The following is a 22,332-nucleotide window of genomic DNA, read 5'->3' on the forward strand; positions in this document are numbered from 1 at the left end:
AAATTAAAAATTTTCATTTTGCAAATGAGTTATGCATAATCCATAGATGTTATTTATGTATTTAAAAAAATCACTTTGTTTCATATCAAATATAATTTATTTTCCCAAAATTGATCATTTTCATCGGCCAAAAGTTTCTTGACACATTTGAAAAAGTGACTCGAAATCATCAAATAGTGCAATATCTTGTCACTAATTTTATTATGAAGTTATGTTCTTCAATGGACTGAGAAAATGCTTTATTTCAGAAACTTTTTTGAACAATTTTCTACACTCTCCTACTTAGTCAATTAAAGCTGTATTACAATTTGAAAATTCATCTTTGCTTACACTACACTTTGAAATTTTGAAATTTTTAACATTTGTCTGGGATTTTTTTCTGAGAATGATTTTTATAATTTTGCCAAAAACTTGGTCTTATTGATTGCTCAAGAGTAAGGATAATTCAATTTATTTGTTTTTGGATTTGAACTCATTTTTTGAGGAGAGCACCCGTGCCCATGTGACGAACTTAAACTATGTCAGGGATTTTTTTAATTTTGTGAAACCTGTCTTTTAAAAATTATTTTTGAGTAGAAGTTGTTAGATCGGCAATTATGTACATTTTAGGGCAGAATCACATTGACAATAAAATGCTCGCCATAGCCTCACCGTATTTTGTTAATTTACGCATTTTCATTGCAATTCTTACGCAAATTTTCCATTACCGTATTACCTTATGTCATACTCGGTGGCCCTAGGTGGAAATAATACAAGAAAATTGAAGAAATAATATGAAAATTCGATAAACTGTGAGCAAAAAACTGTACGAATTATTTCTCTTACAGTTTTTTCTACTCACCGTTTATCGAATTTTCGTTTTATTTCTTGAATTTTCTTATATTTTTTCACAGGGCCACCGAGTATGACATAAGGTAATACGGTAATCGAGAATTTGCGTAAGAATTGCAATGAAAATGCGTAAATTAACATAATACGGTGAGCATTTTACTGTCAATGTGATTTTGCCCTTAACCGTACTCGAACGATTTATTATGATGAAATATAAATACATATAAATATCCTCTACAATTATACTGGTAATCATTAAAATCGATTAATCGGTTAATCGAGTTTATCTGCTATGAAAATTGATTTACTGACTCAAGTTCTTCTTGCTTGGTTCTACTAAGTTTAAATGTTCGACTCGTTTGGGAGACCTTTCATTTGCATCCATACTCATCAAATTCGGTTAAATAGACCCGGAAATATAACATTATGAATTTTGCAAACTTTGACCTTCGCTATCTCTGGTTATGTTGGAACAATAGACAATCAATGCCAATTTTTGGAAACTTCATAGCCTCTAGACTACAACGTTCTAAAATTTAATCAACATTCCACAGTAGCGTTTCTGAGAAAATTGAGCTTGAATGTTGATATCTTAAGCTGTATCAGCGTCACCGTTAGTGAATTTTTCAATTGTCATCTGATATGTATCATCAAGTCAAAATATTAATTAGAGCGTAAGTTAGAAGCTGGTCGATTTTTGAACTTTGACTTAAAATTTTTTATTACAAATCTTTCTTTAAAAAGTTTAAAATTGAGGGTATAGAATTATTAGGATTGAGATCAATCTGTCGTAGAAAAACGAAACCTTGTTCTATGGGGTAGAAAAAAATAGAAATTATCTAAATTTTTTTTAAGACAACATTATAGGGTGGAAAAATCACTTATGAACATTATACACTTGTAGACAGCATGCAAAAATCTTAAATTCTTACACTGAGAGAAATCCGAAAATGTTAAAATAACATTCCGGAAATGCTTATTTTATCCTGCAGTTTGATCCGAAATCGGTGTAAATATTATGCTTTTTAGGTGTATTAGGGGTTAAATTTACCCTTTTCCATGCTAATTTTACCCTTGAAAAAGTGTAAAATTAACATTAATAAATTTTGATTTATTTTTACACCTAAAAGGTGTTACATTTATGAGGAAAAAAAGTTAATCGCACCCCCGTTTTTTTCTCAGTGTATACCTAAAACCCCTAAAAATCACAAAACTGTTCATCACATCGAAAACTGCAATTTTATGGTTTTTCTAAATCAATTATTTTTAGGTAAGACCTTATGACTTTTGCAATCTTTCATAAGTCTATAACGTTCTCTATATCTGTTAAAATTCAAATGTAGCTCTTTTAAGCAGACACTAAGTGCCAAAACTTATTTTAAAATTGTTATCTTGAACAAAAAAAACTGGAAACCTGTTTTTAGCTTTTGATGCCTGTTAGATTACTAAGAAATTACGTTTCTGATGTTGGTATAGCAATTAAATTTTTCTGGTTGTTTAATACGTCTTTGAAAAGTCATTGCACAGAGAATGTTGATCATTAAGCTCAATTTAGAGAATTAAAAGAAATGATGTAGAATCTGAGAAGAAAATTCCACGAAAAGTATTTCTAACGAGATATTTTTAATGGCTTTATGCTCCTCTGCTTTCGATACGATGAAATTTCAAATATAAAAGTGCCATGAGGAAAGTTAAGGTATTGAGGAGAGGGAATAAGAAAAAGAAACTCTACTTGCTATCAAATACTTATTCTCCCATCTCTGAGATAATCTCATATCTTTTCTTTTTTAATATTGAGTGTGAAAGAAGGGAGAAATTTCACAACTGATGATATTCCCCCCTTCTATAACATAGCCCAAGAACAGACACATTTGATATTAGCGCTTTTGATGAATTTATTATATTTGCCATTTGCCACCAACCTCACTTACACTTTATTCTTGGGCAAAAAAAAAGGTTGCATGATGGTGTAGGGGTGGTTTCTGTGGCACAACAACTTGTGCAAGTTGTCTCGTATACATATCACGTGGTGGAAAAACTTTTATCTTTCCACCCGGAGCTTTCATTTCTCTTTCACATCTCATCAAAACTTTCAAATGCATTTCCTCTACTTTCCTGCTTTATATTGAAAAATACTTTGGATATTAATAGGAAGATGGGAAAATTGTACAGTACGTCTACACTATTATCCTTAAACACTCACTTTTGTGGCATTTCTCAAGCAATTATCACGAGGAAACTGCACAAGCACACATTTTCCTCACCCACAACATGAACTCTGTTTCATCAATTAAAACTGAGAGTACAAGTTTCCCAAACTCAACATTTAATACAATTATGTTATTACTATCATTGTCACGTGACAAATACTTTTTGATTGAATTGAAATTCATGCAAGAATTATTCCTAAGTTAATAAATTTATCAGAAGAAACTACCTCAGGAGGAAAGTTCGTGATAAGGTGAGACAAAACTTTGCTGAATGCTGGATGGAAGATTCTCACAAAGTTGCCAAATTAATTTTATCTAAGCGCGGAGTATCATGATAAATTCAAAATCAAAATACTGATTCTGGTATACTGAGAAAGTCATGAAGCATTCTCAAATTCATTTAGTCACTGGCACTGTGAAAAGCTCATTTAGAATCGCCTTAAAGCTTTCGTAAAAATCTTTTGGACTGGTGAATTAAATTCTTAAAGACTTGACATACCTCCCTTTTGGTTCAAAATCGGATAGAACTAAATTGAATTTGTTGTGATATTCGAAAAAAATACAGAGTGAAAAAACGAAAGAGTGGAATAATATTCAAAACCTTTGAGAAAGAAAGGGATGTGAATTTTGACTTCATGAAATTTTCTTAACCTAAAAGGTATACCAGACGCTTTGATTATCAATTTTAATTCTTAAACTTAACTAAATGTTGTTATTCATTGCTCGGGAACATCTCTTACATTTAGAAAATTTCATGAAATCGAAATTCGTAACGTTTTCTCTCTCAAACGTTGTTTTCCATACGTTTGTCACACTCTTTCGTACTCTTCTTTTTCATTTGAACATCACAACAAATTCAATTCAGATCAATCCAATTTTAAGGGCGAAAGAGTGGATAGACATATGAAAAATGTCTGAGAAATCTGATCCATAGCGCACTAGCGATCGAATTTAATTTTTACTAATCACACTCAACCATAAAAGAAGTTTAAACACAGTCAAGTGTGCTAATCCGGGCGCTTCGCTATCTGGACCGTTTATGACTAATCCACTTAAAATAATATTTTTATTTTTATTTCCGTAATATAGTCACTACAGCAACATAATATAGGGGAAAGTACTCTCCCTTCGAACGTTCATGCCTTCGAATAATGTGAATTTTCTTTAAGTTTTCTTAAAAGCCTTAAATATTTCTATTAAATATTAGTTAGATTTATTATCAATTATTGATAATTATGTGAAAATCATGTGGAAATCTCTTAGGAAAAGTAAAAGAAATTCACATCATTCGAAGGCATAAACGTTCGAAGGGAGAGTACTTTCCCCTAACTATTAAAGTTTGAGAAAAAGCAAAAATAATATTTTTATCCATTTAATAAGTAAGTATAATCGACTCATTTCAATCTTGTGCCAGCTGGGATCTTCACTAAAAAATTTCTAGCAGTGATATTTTCGCTAATGACAGCTGGTTCATTGAAAACATTTAAGGGAGACCGGGGCAGACATGGCCAACAAATGAAATCTTTCATTGCGTATAAATTGTATAAAAATGTTTGTATCAGGCTGAAAAGTATTTCAATGAATAGTAAGGGATGTGTTTACTTCGAATAAGTAGTGATTTCCTCAATATTCCTTCTAAAGCAGGCTATAACATCCTGCTGTCTAATACCATGCGTAGCTAATTCTATCCCGGCCTCCCCTATTGTTTTTTCCTTGTGAAAAAAGTATTTTAAATCCAAAGGTTTAATTAAAAGTGAATTAGCGAAAAGGCGACCCAGTTAGTGCATGCTGACTTATTTCAGTATTATCATTATTCTATAAATTTTCTTTAGAATTTTTGATATTTTTTTTAATATTATATTTCTGAATGAAACAGTGAATAATTCCATGGACTTAGAAGAAATCAAAAAGAATTTCATCAGTCAAAAACAAGCGTTTAAGTAGCACTCTTCGGAAAACGATCCAGTTACCCCACACACAGAAAAATTTTGACTCTAAATTTAAGAATATATAAGATCCTGGGAATTTAAATTGGACGTGAATCCCCGAGGCGTTTAAGTTTAGAAGCTCTGAGCGAAAGAAATGGGTTAGAATCCCTAGCTCTTTCAAGCTAAGAGATCGGGAACTAAAGTTCAGCATTAGCTGGAAAATGAAAAATGTCTACAGGTTTGCAAATTGCAACTAAAACTAAATGATCAAAGATTTAGAATTAGGGCATTGGCATTCATTGGATGGGATTTGAAATTAAATTCCTGGGTGTTTCTGTTTAAGAATTTTCCATTTTTCTGTGTGCACCTTACTATATTTTGTAGGTTAAATGTTACAATTAATAGTCACTTAAGGCGGACCCCTGCAATTGTAGTTTTAGTTAAGTTGTTTCAGGTGACAGAAACTGTTAAAAATAGAAATTTCGGACAAATCAATTGAAAATTACGACAGCGATAATCTAGTAATAATATATTAATTATGCAATTATGGAGTTTGCGAAGTTTATATTAAGTGTTGTTTTTTTTTAAATAGGTTTGTCCGAAATTCTGCGATATCCGATATTCAAACTCTACCTTAATGGCAATAAGAATGTACACTCCATGTAGGGGAAAGTTCCTATGCTTCGTACAATCCCAAGCTTCGTAATAACTAAATTTTTCTTATATGTTTTTGAATAACTACGCTTCTTCAATATATCTTAAAAACTGGACACTTTCCCTTAGTTTTTAGAATATGGATACGATGAGTCAAATTTATTGATAAACATAGGAGAAATTCAGTCATTACGAAGCTTGGGATCATACGGAGCATGGGAACTTTCTCCTACATTTATTGAATTTTGTGCTTTTATTTTAAGAATTCTGACAGAGAGAATATTTAGACAGCTCTAATTAACGTTATTCTAAATTCTAAGTCGATTTCTATAATAACTGGTGAGAATTTTAGAGAATTTGCACAATTTTAATTTTCATAAAATGGCTAGAAAAGCACATTTTCTTTCTAGATGGAAGAAAATGGTCTTCGTGAAAGCTAGTAGAGCGAATTTATCGCTCTGTAGGTTACAAAGCTTTATGTACGAAAATGCTTCGGGTCTCTTCTGATCCTCTTTACAAAATTTCTGAACCCAAAGATAATATTTCAGCATTCAATGTTTTTTTCTCAAATTCCCATTTCAGCTTCAGAATTTACCAACTTGGCTTCTAAACTGAGTCTTATCTCAGCAATTAATTCCACAAACATTGATTAATTATCTTCCCTTGTTTTTCACATTTTTTCCTAGAGGTATATACATTTTTTTTCTTTTATGCAATATTTGCAAGTTCAACAATGTGAGGGATCTTCTTCAATCTCTCCAGAGAGCCTTCTTAATAGCTTCCCCCGACTGCCTAAAGGCAAGCCAAGTGAAAATAGTGATAAAAAAAGTCATGCTTGTATTTATGTCCATTCTTCGTGCAACTCATTTTCGAATTAAACTTCTGCTTGGAAAATATAAAGCATAAAAAGTGTGTTTTAATACTGTGTACGACATTTTAAATTTAGTGTCCCAGAGAGGTGAATGTTTTTTTCTGGGGTGTGAGGTGTGCTTTCTAGGGCGCTTCTGTTGCCCCAACGATTGTATAATTAAAATTTAGTGTTGAATTTTAAAGGTGGAACGAAATATACGCGTGAAGTAATTGCTAAGAAGGGGCCAAAAGGTGAACTAAAGTGGGAGATGTTTTATAATTTTCTGTTTATGCGATGCTCACTCTCCATGTGAGTGTATAAAACGTTTTATTGTGGCACTTGGCCAATTTTCATCTCATCATTCTCTTCCTCTGCTTCATCGTCTTTTTCCTATATAGCTTTTCCCCGGTGCAAAATTCTTCTTCACATTTTAACGAGGAAAATTATTTCTGTGATTGTATGAGTGATTTTTATATTTTTTTTGTGCGAGAGGTAAGAAAATAAGAAGGAAAATCAGAGGAAAACTTTCAAATTAGAAAATTGTGTCAAAATGATTTTTTTTATAATCTTAATTCAGTTTCCTGTTGCGTTTTTTTTTAGAGAGAAATTTTCCCATCTTCTCTATGTGGGAGATTGTGAAGGAAAATTTTCTAGGAAAATTCCAATTGAATGAATCGGCAGAAAATGTGAGAAAAGAGCACACAGAAATATCCGGAAAAAAAGTAAAAATTGGCACAAGGCAGAATTTTTTCGTGAGAAAATTTTAATGGTATTGATACAGCTTTATGGGGTTGGACGAAAAGAAAACACAGAAATACAATTGAAATTTAAAAGTTTATACAGATTAAACGTCCATTGGAATTAATTGACAAGAAGACTAGAAGTGAATGAAAAAAAATCCATCATTTTTGACTGCTTTCTCAGAGCTTCAATTTAATCTCTCTCTTCACCAAATGGTGGATTATCGCATAGGAAAAGTTTCCTTCGATACAAACTAAAATTTTCACATTCACAGGGCTAAAGTTCCTTCATGCCCAAAATAATTCCCATAAACTTTCCCACAACTTTCTACACAAAACACATCAAAAACCCCGCCAATGTATATTAAGACGTTACATTGTTAGCCTTTTCTTTGCTGAAATACAAATTTACAAATTTAATTTGACATATACTTGCTGTGTCTAATCAAAATGATCAATTAGTTAATTTTAAAATAACTGATAGCTCTAAAACAACAATTTTATTATTTTTTTTTGTAATTAGGCTTTCTATTAATGAAAATGTGTCACAACATATGAAATATGTTTATAGGGTAGAATAACCACTATTTGTTTCTTTATTTTCCCAAAATTAAAATTTCGAAAAATACTAATAAACAAAAAACATGAATTTGATTGCAATTTTGGACACCTTGCTTGTAATTTTGGACATCTATTAGGATGCCCATTGTTGTCCATACTAAGAACATAACATACGAAATCCTCTTCCTGTTTATGAGAAGGAACTGCATAATGTCGTAAGGAGCCTGGAAACTTTCTATAATTAATTAAAGAGAGTTGACTTCGACATTCCATTTCGCACACTCCCTGGCCTTCCGGGTCCTTTTTTACGGTGCTATCACACTAGGATTTTCCACGTTTTAATGTTGAATTCAATTGAGCATTAAGATTTCTAGAATTTACTTGAAAATTCTCACAGTCAGAACACGTTTTGCAAGAAATTTGCTCAATTTTAAATAGTGCCACGAGATTTTTGAATGTGAATGACTCCGGAAAATATGTTATAGTACTTAAAATGTCTTATAAGTCACTTATCTGTTACTCAGGAGGATTCCTAATGCCAGAAAAAAAGATTTGTAGGCAAAGGGTTCATGCAGCGACTCTCATACAGTCTTATTGAAAATCTGTATGAAGTCGTCTCAACTCCCAACTGAAATTTCTTAACACAACAATTTCCTTCGAATGGCTTTGGAGGAACTTAATGAATTACTCCCGATACTTAAGCTCCACTTCATGCAAGTTTATCACTAAAAGACTGTACTTATCTTATATTTTCGCCACAAATAATATTAATTACGAGTAAATAAATTTAATAATAACAATTTTCTTTAAAAGACTACTTGTGTAACTGCAATAAAATTGAAATTAATGAGCAATTTTAACATTTTCATTGGCTGAATTCAAATTTATTTGAGCAACCACATTTATGCTATTTTAAAATATTTAAACAGGTTTTTCTGGACCAAGTATTAGTTTTTATCAATAAATAAGTGCAGATCTATCAATTCAATTGAATTTTAGTGGAAAATAAAACATAGGAAGTATTAAATAGGAACTATTGAAAATTAAATTGAATTTACAAATTGAAAAAATCTTTTTTCAATTTGTAAAAAATTTACAACATTTCTAAAAAAAGACACCTGTCCAAAATAGCAAGCTCTACCTTACAACTGGAAAATCTCCGACAAAATTCCATTTTTCACACGAAAAAACGTAATTCAACAAAACATTTTTAACATGAATTAACACAGTATTTAATTAATATTTAACAATATCACTTAAAAATGTCGAATAAAAATAGTAAGTACTTTACCACATCTAATAAGACTGAAGTAAACAAAAGGTTCTGTCATATTTCTTGTAAGAAATTATTCACAAGTTTCAACAAAACAATTTTAATTCAAATAATATTCGAAATTGAACGAATTTAGTGTTAATAAAGATTTATTAGATTTATTTGTATTGTCCAACTTTACCCTCAAAGTGTCCAAAATTACATATCCCAAATTACAAGCAGTTACGCTTCTGGGAATGGGATAGACACTTCCATTCCTTCGCAACCACCCTCAAATGACTCAGAACTGAAGGGACGGCGAGATGAGCTTCGAGGTCCAGAAAAAACACCAAAATTCCTCTTGTATATTTTTATTCAACTTCACTACATTTTACTTTAATTCCTGGACGGTCATATGGGTCACCCTATAGACAAGTTCCGGGGTCCGGATGGGCCATTTTAGATACCTAAAATAAAGGGTTCTGCGCTACAAGATCGCTCACAGATACACCGGGGCAGACCTCCACTCAAACTCTCTAAAAACTCAACTTTAGGGTGAAATATTTCACTACTTTATGGTAGCGATTGTTTATGTGTTACTCGCACGAATTATAACACAAAAGCGAAAAATTGTTTTCTTCCGGAAAATCGCAATTATATTATAATATTTAGTTTACCATAGATTTCATACATTTTAAGTCATTTAATTTTTTTTATTATCGACTATCAGTTTATTGCAATCTGTAATTTGTAAGTACATTCAGTAATTATTTTCGCGGGTAATTATTTTCAGTAATTATTCAACTTATAGGGGGAGTCCGCCGAAGGTCCCAAGTCCCTATCTCTAACCATTTAGCACCCAGATATTCGTACACATAAGAAAGAATGTTCTTTTTATTGCTTATTCTGCAAAATTTGAGCAATAAAAAATGTCATATCGGTAATAACTGTTGAATTCTACTTGTGTATACTAAAAATTTAGAACAAATTCTAGCCTGTAATGTTAATCACAGTCCATTTTTTAGTAATTAACTATCTACTGGAGCTCTTTGAAAAAAACGCGAAAAATGAACAACTTCAACATATGGATTCCTTAACTTACCATCTTCGTAAGATTCCCATATTATCCCTGAACATGGAGGATAGTTCATACATAAGATATTTACAAATAACAAAAACATTCTCTAAAACCATTCCTTAAGCCCTAGTATTTTCGCAAACGTACGACTTATTTCGGAACGGAGTGAGTATTTTACAAATTTAATGAAGACGTACGGAAAAATCGATTAGTATTTACTTTTAAATGCCTTTCAAACATATCTTGAGCTCTATTTGTAAAGTACTAAATTTATAATTTAATAAAAATTATTTTTCTTAGAGTGGCAGAAAGGAGATAATCCACCCTATACTGTTTTAATTTGTAATCGCGATACATAAACTGTAAAAATAATTAAACTTTGCAACAGAATTTAATCAAATTTAGCTGGTAAAACGTCACAGTCAATTGAACCCCTATAACTAAATGTGAATATTTTATGCATGATGGATGAGATACATTTGATCAACTGCCAATACACTTGGGAAATCATTCCATGAGTTTTGTGTATTATGTATTATGCATGATACAACAAAAATACATGACTATAGAAGCTATTTTTCATTAGTTTTTTGACACATAAATTGTATTGTTGGTTACGTTATAAAATAACAAAAAAAAATGCATTTTGTTAAAGCATGACACTTGGTGTATTTCTAAATTGACAAATGTTTTATCTGGCTACAAAAATATTCATTCTATTATAAAATTTTCGTTATATCCTATTGCATTATCTTAAATTATTTACGCGAATACATTTCTAAATTGCTCTGGATTGCAATCGTGTTACAAGATTTAAGATTTAGTATTTATTTTTAAATGCAATTTATTTATTTATTTTTTAATAATAATGTTTTAAGATTTGCACCATGCAACAACTTAACGTTTTTTTTAGCACATAGATCTCACTTGGTACGTTGATAGAGTCGAGTCTCCTGATTCAGAATCTTTTCTTATACGATTTACAGGCATTTCGAAAGTTCTTAGTAGAAATTCACAAACATTTACGAACAATTTTTCCAAATATTTTTTTTTGTGTTATTATAAATAATAGCTCTTCTGAAATGTTTTCATTCTGAAATAGAACATAAGTCATTTCCTAAGTCATTCTGAAAAAGAATTAGTCATTGAAATATTCTGTTTCTGTCCCGTTTGCATTGTAGCCTATCAAATTAAAGTGAACTTGAATATTAAATTAGAAAACTTTAAGATGCCCCTATTGTACCAAAATGGCAGTGTATGTAATCTATAAATTTCCCAAATACCTATAAAAACTTATAAGGTTTCCAAAGGTAGATGTACCTTTTGGTTGACGGTATTACCCCAAAATTCTTTTTATTATCAAATCGAGGTCTATTTCTTGCTAGTTGGTAGTACTTTATGGGAAAAAGGTAGACCTTCGTCTTCGTCTGACAAACTCATACATACAAACTAATTAATTAGATTGATTAGAATTTTGGGGAAAGTTGAGTGAAATTGAGTGGCATACACGCAATCATGCCTGAGAAGTGCGCTGATTGTCAGATTAAATTACCATCGCCCAGAGCAAGGGTGTTTGGGGATAGAAGGGAAATTTGGAAAATTAATCCAATAACTTTTCCCAGGTCGTACACATACACCGCACTGGCGCCTCTTTCGCGAGGGTGAACTTGCGTCGGCGGGTGTGAAGCAGTTCGTGGAGACGGGTCGAAGTGACCTTCTAACTGATGGTCTGGAGGAGAGTGTCTTTGATGCCTTTACATTGCCAGCCATTGGGAGTGGAAGTGGTCGCAGCGAAGGAAAATTCTTCGTGGATGCCAATCACAGTGCTGTGTCACTCATAACGAGGATAGTGCCATCACCGGACTGGTTCATTGGCATTGACTCCTTCTCAGTAAGTTTTTTTTACCTTTTTTTCTAACCCAAAACGAAATTCCTTTGAAAACCCTTAATCTGGAAAGACACTACACTGAGAGAAATTCGAAAAAGTTAATATAACATTCCGGAAATGTTTATTTTACCCTGCAGTATTGATCCGAAATCGGTGTAAATATTATGCTTTTTAGGTGTATTGGGGGCTAAAGTTAACCTTTTTTATGTTAATTTTACCATTAAAAAGGTGTAAAATTAACATTAAAATATAGTGATATATTTTTACACCTAAAAAGTGTTAAAGTTATGAGGAAAAATGTTAATCGCACCCTCTTTTTTTCTCAGTGTATACCTATTTCGCAAGGAAATAATGCTTGACTTCCGGTAAACTCCACTCGAAAATTATTCTAGATTATATTCCTTCATAGATTACAATCAGTTTACTTTGAATGATTTAATAGCAACAATAAGAATGAAAATAAGATATGATTATTTCTTTCAATAAAGTAAAAAATCGAAACAATCGGAACGAAAAAAACGAAACTTAAGGTCTCCAAATAAAATTAAGGATTAATTTTATTAAAAGATTTTTAATTGCGTTGTGGATTTAAATATTGAATCAACGGAAATTTAAAAGTACCGAAAAATCACTTAAATATTTGACCACCGGTCGAGTCGAGGGCACTTTACCTTATATGACTTAAATCCTTTAATTTCTTAATCATGCAAGATTTTTGAAGAAATTGTTGCTTCAGATTGGATATTAAAGGCAAATTATCCACCGGATTTTGAAAAATCAGCAAAATTGTTTGTTATTTAAATTTTTGAGGCCTTCGGGAACTGGCCTAAAACTCCAGTCTGAATCCGGTAATAGATAGGGTCAGATGCATTGAAGAAATATGAGCAAAAAGTTGATGTGTTAGAAACCAGTGTATGTGCAAAGCCTAAAACCTTTCCTCTATATTTATATTGTGAAACTTTGAGCAAAAACCAATAAATTGTTTTGTTTAAACAAAAGAGGTCTACACAATCAGCAATCAATATCAGCTTGCCATCTAATAATATCAATTCATAATTTGTTCTCAATTATTTATCATGACTAGGGGAAGTGCTTATAATTTTGGACAGTCTGCATATAAGCATCGATATCCCAAGTTTGAAGTGCGATATTTTCAATACTAATTGACTTTTTTTGTTACTCTCTTTTCAGAAGGATTGTTTAGAAACTTGGCAAGCTATTTATCATCTCATTTTTACTAAAATTAGTTTTAATATGTTTAAAAATGAATTGATATGTAGAGGTGAATTTGACTCTTATTTTGGACAACTTGGTTATTAATTTTTACAACTTGTCTGTAAATTTGGACAGATATTCCGCCTCAACAGGATGCCCATTGTTCTTCATTTTATGAACCAATCTTACCAAGTCCTCTTCCTGTTCATGTAAGGGAAACGTAGAATGTCACAGAAGCCCAGAAACTTTCCATATCATTCATTAAAGTGAGTTGACTTCGATACTCCAAGTACGTGCAGATTCGCTCATTCCCTGACCTTTCCGGGAGCCTTTCAAGGCATTTCTCGCTACATCTCTTTCGTAGAGATGATGCTCCTTTGTTTCTCCAGGCATTTGTCCAACCTAGTCATCACAAAAGCTAAAACTTCACGAAATTTCGTGAGAAAAACACCTGTCCAAAATAAGACTCATCACCTCACTGGTGAATGTCTTAAAAAATTTCCCATTTTTCACACGAAAAATATAATTCACAAGGCAAATCTCACTTCAGGTCAAATGCACAAATCATCAGTAACGTGAATCAACACAATATTCAATGAATATTCAATAATATCACTCAAAAACAGCGAACAAACTTTGTTAGTACTTCACCAAAACTAAATAAGACTGAAGTAAGCCACGAAGTTCTGTCATATTTCTCGTAAGCAATTGCTCACACTGAATTTTCAACAAAGCAATTTCAACTCAAATCATATTCAAAATTTAACGTATTTAGTGTCAAAATCTTCCAAAAAGAACAAATATTTAGATAGAATTCATTTTTCATCAAATATTGGAATAAAAATCCATCATTTTAATCAATTTATTTTTAGTGTCCAATGTTATCTTCAAAGTGTCCAAAATAAGAAACTGGACAAAATTATGAGCACCTACCCTATACATTGTTTAAAATCTACATAGACAAAAAATTAACATATTTTATGATGTATTTCTGTATTTATATTAAATGACCCCTCCATCCCGAAAAAGTTATTCTTTGGAAAAATATTAATTAATGGTTTCAGGGAATCTGTTTTGTCATTGCAAGGTATCTTACGCAGACTTGAGAACCTTGATATCCAATTGCGATTATATAATATTTATTTTGACTAACAAATGTGTTAAAAAATTAGCAATGTTTCAAATGAGTAATAAATATTTAAAATTCGGTTGGCTACAAATAAAATTTAAGAAGTACAGTGGACTCTCGCTAATTCGGCTCTTTTAAGATCGGGCTACTTTGGTGATTGACATTTTTCAAGTTTGATTATGATTATCAATAGAAGCAAATATGATCAAATTTGCCATGGTTTGTCTTAGTTATGATGTGACTTTGCGTTATTAACTCTTTCAACATGTCACCGATTTGAAGCTTAAACCGTAAGAGATATCAACTACCAATCTTCGATGACCTCCAATAAAATATGAATATTTCGTGCTTAACTCTTTCCGGACCACAACATATCCAGCGAACGAATTTCAGTAAAACTCACTTTATTGTAAATCTTAATGGTCAAATATGATACTTTTGTAGAGAAAGAATTTTCTCCGCCTCTGGGAAATTGGAAAACTCATGGGAACTCTCGTCCCCTAAAGAACGCAAAGGATACAAACTTGGACAAACTTCAATTTTCCAAAAGCCAATAATATCAATTTTGTGAATTATTTTTGCATGTCAAATGACTCCTTTACAATGTTGATCACTAAAACAAGAAGAATTATTGACCAGTATCTTGTGGGATGTCCAGGAAGTGCTGAAAAGGACACCCAGCTCCTGCTTGCCAACAGATTCCTCAAAATATTTCACAGAATAACGCTTTAACACACATTTCTCTCAACACGATGTTATTGCAGACACATTAAGCTTTCTCAAGAGCCAAAAAAACACTTCCTGTACAATCAGGATTCACCAAAATCTGGAAGAATAGGAAAAACTTCCTCGAAAGCAATCTCCCTCGCTGCCAAATGTCAAAATTATCGGCCATATTGACAAAAATTTCGCTCCCGCTTGGAATTTTCTTACAAGGTTGGTGTCAAAAAGCAAATGGCGGGCATTGGCGGGGTAACCTTACATTTGACCTCTAGATTCTTGCGGACGAGAATTCCCATCAAGTTTGAACAAGTTTTTTGAAAATTTATGAAAAAATTGTTTTTCGAATTTATGTAATCTGTAATTGTTAGTTATCATACTTATTGACCCCGAGAGGTTTTTCCTTATTCGGGTCTAGAAATATCAAAAAGGTCACAATATCTGCAAGGAAGCAGAAAATCGAAAATTCACGATTTTTGACCAAGAATATCTTAGCTCAGGAGTTAATTGGGATCCTGCAAAAAATATCCTAGATTTGGACATCCTTATAGTTTGTAATCATCTACAAGAATCGGAATTTTATCGATTCTAAATAGTCTAAAAAAATTCTTTTTTCCATGGGTACCCAGACCCAGAGTCCCAAAGGAGACGAAAGAGTTAAGGGGTTCTCATAAAATTTACGATTATTATGAGTATGCAATCTTAATATGTGCGTGCAGATGAAGAAAAATCGTTGTATTTCAAAAAGTTTGCCGCTCTAATTCGAGTGACATTTTGATCCCAAATGCCCGAATTTGAGAGAGTCTACTGTACTGAATCTAGAACTTTACGGATCCGTTCTCTACTTTTAGATTGGTAAAATTATGAAATCGAAACTGGCGTTCCTTTCTTTTTAAAAAGATTTGCATAAGTTTATTCCACTCTTTTACGGCGTTATCACACTTGCACATTAAAATTGTAATGTGATTCACATTAATTGTCGCTTGTGAGCGTCCAAATATGTTATTTGTGTCTTTGAGTCACTTAATATTTGGGGTTTTTTCTATTTATTGATAAAGAAGTGGACTTGGCCTGCAAAAAATAAGTTTAAATTTACCTGAAGCATAAATATTTTTCACATTAAAAAATTAAAGAGAAAATCGCATTAATTTTTCGCATTAATGCTATAAATCAATTTATATCAAATTTTTTTCGGGCCAATTCTACCTTTTTATCAACAAATAGATCAAATTTTGAATATAAAATGATTCAAACACACAAATTAGACATTTGGACTCTCACCAGCGACAATTAATGTGAATCATATTAAAATTTTAATGTTCCAGTGTGATAACACAGTTATGGCAAGCAGGATTTCTAGACTTGCATTAAATTGTTTTATTGTTTTTATTTTCTTATTGTCCATTCCATGTATCACGAAATAATATGCAATAAAGCGCACTGATGACCTGAAAAAGGCTTAAATCCGGTCACTTAGGGAGTACTTTATCTGTTAACTCATGTGTTATTTCCGGTTTATACTAACTTTCATTAAAAGGAAAAATTAACATACGTGCTACTTGCGAATTCTCGCGAAAATATTGCAAAATAGTGTACGTAAATACAATTTTGGACCAAGATATTGTTGCCAGCGTGTGTAGAAATTTATCTATTAAAGAAATACTTTCTCGGTTAAAAGAGGCATTAAATATAGCAAGAATGGGTATCCTATTTCACTTTAAATTGCTCAATTACAGAGAAATATCGTCCCATGGCATCGTTCAAATATATTCTTGTGGGTTTTTCTGGGTGAAACAATTGCCTGTTAATTTTAATCCGTCCATCCCACACATTTCTTTTCTGCTGTGTCCTTAACCATGTCCCCGGATGTGTTTGAAAAGATGGGAGAAAATGGGAGAAAAATAGTCAATTGAGTCCTTTTTGGTGGTTCTGGCTCACAATTGACTCTTTACAGTTGTGCTCTGGAGACACATGGATTGATAGTGTCACAGTGGAAATGAATCCAATGGATGCTGGAACGGATAATGGATTCACATTCACTGCCCCGAATTGGCCGACAGAGCCACAGGGTGTGATTTATCGCATAACAGCTCGATATCCCGCACACCCGGCTGGAAGCTTTTTCTACCCGCAGAGTCCTCGTCTCCCACCAATTGGAACATTTCAATTTATTAAAGTAAGCTCATTTTATATCTGTTTATCTTTATTTTTTTATTCTTTAGAGGAAATTCCTGAGTTACGATTTTATACTCATCGTATTTCTCTTCTGTTTGTGGATGAGATTATGATGTATTTACCGTCGTATTTAACACTTTCAGCTGAAGGAGTACGAACTAAGTGAAGTCTTCAATCATGAGGAGGATGATCGTAAATATGAAACTGTGGCGGTGGCCAAGACACACTTGAACTCAGAGAAAAATCATGTGGAAATGAATAATGAGCTGTCGGCTAACATAGAACGTGAGCGCCAATATGAGGTGTCACCGTTGCCCAGTATTTTCACCGAACGCGATCGAATTCGCGCCAAATTGCTGGCGAAACTCAATCCCAAGTAAGTTTACCATATCAAGATTTTTTTCCCATTTGCAAAGGTACGAAAAAGTTTTAGGAGGTCGCGTACACCACAATTTCTATTTCACGCTCCACGAGATTTTATCATTTTTTCTGATGTTCAAAAGTTACTCTTCTTCACAATATCGTTAATATAGTTGAACAAAGATGCAACTTTCTTAATAAAGACACTTGAATACAGGAATAATTTCTAACAAAACTTTTCATTTTTAAAGCCAGCCCCTTAATTTTTATTGATAAATCTGTAAAATTCATTTTACTACTTGAACTCAAAGAGAGAACAGTTATATAATCGATTTTTTTCAAATTGTCACCGTCCTGGAGCTTAAACGGTAAGAGATATCAACTTCCGGTCTTGGGTCACCCCCAATTAAAAACCAATATCTCTACACAAAAAAAAATATTTTGTAAAACTGTTCGTAAATGTTTGTACTTTTTTCACAAACATTGTTCGTAACATGATCACTTGTCGAGTATTTTTTGTACTTTTATAAACATTTTTTCGTAAATGTTCGTAACACTGTGAGAGAAATCCGAAAAAGTTAAAATAACATTCCGGAAATGTTTATTTTACCCTGCAGTATTGATCCGAAATTGATATAAATATTATACTTTTTAGGTGTATTAGGGGTTAAAGTTACCCTTTTTCATGTTAATATTACCCTTAAAAAGGTGTAAAATTAACATTAAAATATGTTGATATATTTTTACACCTAAAAAGTGTTAAAATTATGTGGAAAAAAAGTTAATCGCACCCCCATTTTTTCTGAGTGAAACACACAAAAAATGTTCGTGAAATTTTGTCATTTGTTCGTAGATATTCGTAAAATTCTCGTCAGATAAACAAAAATTTACGAACAAATGACAAAATTTTACGAACATTTTTTGTGTATTTACGAAGATTTACAAACAAATGTTTGTAAAAGTACAAAAAATACTCGTTAAGTGATCACGTTACGAACAATGTTTGTGAAAAAGTACAAACTTTTACGAACATGTTTGTGGGTTATACGATTTACGAGTATTTCGTAACTCCCGCATAGGAATTCACAAACATTTACGAACATTTTTACAAAATATTTTTTTCAATTCAGTGTTCGTAAAATATTCGTCAGTTGAACAAAAATTTACGAACAAATGACAAAATTTTACGATCATTTTTTTGTGCGTTTACGAACATTTACAAACAAATGTTAGTTAAAGTACAAAAACTGCTCGTTAAGTGATCAAGTTACGAACAATGTTTGTGAAAAAAGTACAAACCTTTACGAACTTGTTTATGGGTTATACGATTTACGACTATTTCGTAACTACCCCATAGAAATTCACAAACATTTACGAACATTTTTACAAAATATTTTTTTTCTGTGTAGGTTTTTACTCCAACTCTTCCATTCAATTCAAAACCGTGTTTTTAGTTTATTTCGAAAATGGCTGTTACGAGATCTTTTATTTTTGGATATGTTTTGAAGGGGTCTAGGCGAAAATTTCGTCTAAACATACCTCTCTGAAAAAAATATCTCGTAAATAATCTCGTAAAAAATTTGTAAAATAAGTCAATTTATATGGAAAAGTAGCAAGATGTTTGGCTACCCCTGTCGCCATAGGGATTCTCGTAAAATCTTTTCATTTTCAACAAGATTTCTTGTTAAAACCGAATCCACCAAAATTAATTAACAAAATTCTTGTAAAAGTTTCCTCAAAATCTGGTTTTCACGGGAATTTCTCAATAGATGGCGCTGCAAAATATATCGTTTTCTCTTTCATTTTTATACCTTTCTCTCAAAATGGTCTTGAAATATTTTCTGTCAAATTGTTTATCAATTTGGTGGATATAATAATCACGATTTTCATTTTTTTTTGTTATATATAGCAATTGTACTCCGGTATGGTGTCTGCAACAAATGGTTAAATAGGACTTTACAGACCATTTCCGACTACAAAATCGTAATTTTTTGGTGAATAAAAAAAGAATACTGACAAAACTTTTACAAGATTTTGTATATTATTAGTAAAATATGTGCAGTATCCGGTATCAACAAGATATCTTGTTAAAAATGAAAAGATTTTACAAGAATCCCTATGGCGACAGGGGTAGCCAAACATCTCGTTAATTTTCTATATGGGGCAACGAGATTTTACAAAACTTTTACGAGCGATTTTTATCAGAGTATGACCTAAACAAATCGCCATCTTGAATTTTTTAATGAAAAAGTTTAACTAGAGAGCCTATTTTTTAGCCGATTTTGTTAAATTTGGATATTTTGGAAAGGTCTTGAAATTTGCAACCTGACTGTATCGGTCACAATCGGCAATGAATCGATAAATTACCCGTAAATTACCTATCTTTCTTAAATACTCTTTTTTTCTTTCCGTAAACTTGTTACCCATCTAAACTCCAAACCGTAAGAGATACGAACTTTCGGTCGAACTTCTCAACGGCCATTGAATTTATTTTTTTTCCAAATTAAACGTAACTATTTAAGTGAAGAATTTGTCAACTAAAATTCACATCAGGAAAGCGACTAAAGGAAAATATTATCAAAATGGCAAAAAACAAACGAGCAGTAAAAAATTCTAAATGGGCAGTAATAAAAAAATCTAAATGGGCAGTAAAAAGTTAAAAATGAGCAGTAAAATATCTAATTATGGTCAGTAAAAAAAATTAAATCTGTACAAAAATGGGCCTAATTTATATATTTAACAGTTTAAATAAGGAGTATAACGTTTTCTATGTTTCCCATATGTTTCTAGCGTGCCGAAAAAATTTTTGAGTTTATTAGCTATTTTATGTCATTGTAGAATGAATTAGCAAATAATACAAATACAAAATAAAAGCCAATTTAATATAGAATAGGCAACCGAAAATCCCAAATTGGCAACCTACATAGTTTCGGAGATATCGCGTGAAATGTGTACGAAAACAGGAAAAAATTACACTAAAACTGGTCGCATTTTTTAGAGCTAATGTCACTCCCCTGGTTAAAATAGTTCCATATAGAGTGAAAAGCCCCTTATTTTCCCTTTGCCAAAATTTGGACGATAATATCACTGTTTCAAATTTTTTAGTTACTGATCAATTTTAACTTTTTACTGCTCATTTATTCAATGCCTATCAAAATCAATACGATGTCAAACTTTAACTTTGTGTAAAAATTTTGCATAATTTTCGATGGAGTGAGAAAAGTGTAACAAAATGTATTTTTATCTCTACCGGGCTATTTTTCCCAGTTTATTGAATAACTGAAAAAGAATTATCAAGTTTAAGTTGTCTTTTATTGTAGAAATTATAGAGATTGCAATGTATGAAGGGGCATTAGCCCATTATTCATAATTGTACTCAAATATTTGAATAAAATCATTGAGTTTTTTTATCTCAAAATTAAGAGGTAATCTCCTTAAACCTGTCAGTGCGGAAGCTCGAATATCTTAGGTTATTATCATATACATACTTCAAGCACTACAATCTCATTTCAAAATTTGCCGTACTTAAAAGTTCAAAAGTTCTTGCGAACAGCTTAAAATTCAAGGCACCTGAAGAACTTTGTTATTTCCATTTTAGTATTATTATTCTGAAGTTTGTAGCGTCTTATAGCTTAAATTAAATACATAAAGAAATTTGAAACTTAATTAAAAGATATTGAATAAAGCAAATTAGATTTCAAAGGCTTATTTCAGTATTTAGAGCTTTAAGGATTTATCTCGAAATTAAGAAGTATGTGAAAATTACACAAAATCGGGAGTGCTTATAAAAATATTTAACTTTTTTAGACTATAAATATTGGATTAACTCAAAACGTTAAAAATTTAAAAATGTTGATTTCTCATAGCGAAAAATTCGTAGAAATAATTGAAAATCAACGAATCAATAATTTAAAGAGGTGTTTTCAACTCCAAATTCCTAAAAAGGCGTTTACGAATTTACCGAAGATTAAGTTGTTTTCAAAAAAGGTCTCTGAACATCAGACTCTAACGATTAGCATTTTGTAAATGAAGATTTTTTAAAGTTTAAATGTCTCACTATAAGAACTTAATTTAAATAAACTTTTTTTTTACTTGAAAAGAAATTTAGAAAAATATGCTGTCTTTTAATTCTTTGTGACCCACGTAACCCTTTAATTTATTATCTCAAAATTTCATATTTTTTATAATATGTCTGAAAGGTCTGAAGTATCCTACACTTCCCTTTCTCTCTGATCCACCAAATTTGCCTTCCTTTTCGTTACTTCGAAATAAGCGAACCTTTTACTGCTCGAACTCCGCGGAGCGGAGAGAGCAGTATATATCGACGGTTCCATTCCATACTATGCTATCTCAGAATGACAAATCTTCAGGAGAACCATTTGAAGTTGGCAATGTTCTATGCTACCCGTGTAATTTTTTTTTTCCTAAAAGTTAAATATCTCGTTACTCGGACATCGGATGACCACCAAATTTTCACCAATTGTAGAATAACAATGCAAAAATAACCACTTCTTCGCTATTTTTACCACTTTTCGCCAGTTTTGTAACCACTTCTCGCCACCCATTTGAAAAGGTCTGAACTCGATTATTTTAGGCAATGTATAAAAAGAATATATTCAGCATTTCTTTTTCTTCATGATTACCTTATTATTACTCATTTTAAATGATTTTTTTCATTTTTATTTGAGAAATCCAATTACAGTAGACTCTCGCGAATTCGGCTCTTTTAAGATCGGGCTAC

The 22,332-nt window shown here is 31.8% G+C and overlaps 1 protein-coding gene across 1 annotated transcript in view; it reads left to right on the top strand.

Annotated features, from left to right (window-relative positions):
- The window catches only part of LOC129803309 (spondin-2), a 57,479-nt gene that overhangs the window by 23,127 nt on the left and 12,020 nt on the right, over nt 1-22,332 (top strand). The window contains exons 2-4 of the mRNA XM_055849762.1: nt 11,727-11,995; nt 17,011-17,232; nt 17,375-17,607. Coding sequence (XP_055705737.1) covers nt 11,727-11,995; nt 17,011-17,232; nt 17,375-17,607 — 724 coding nt within the window. The remainder of the gene's footprint in view (nt 1-11,726; nt 11,996-17,010; nt 17,233-17,374; nt 17,608-22,332) is intronic.

Source organism: Phlebotomus papatasi, chromosome 2 (genome assembly GCF_024763615.1).
Source record: "Phlebotomus papatasi isolate M1 chromosome 2, Ppap_2.1, whole genome shotgun sequence".
NCBI classification, from domain to species: Eukaryota; Metazoa; Arthropoda; class Insecta; order Diptera; family Psychodidae; genus Phlebotomus; species Phlebotomus papatasi.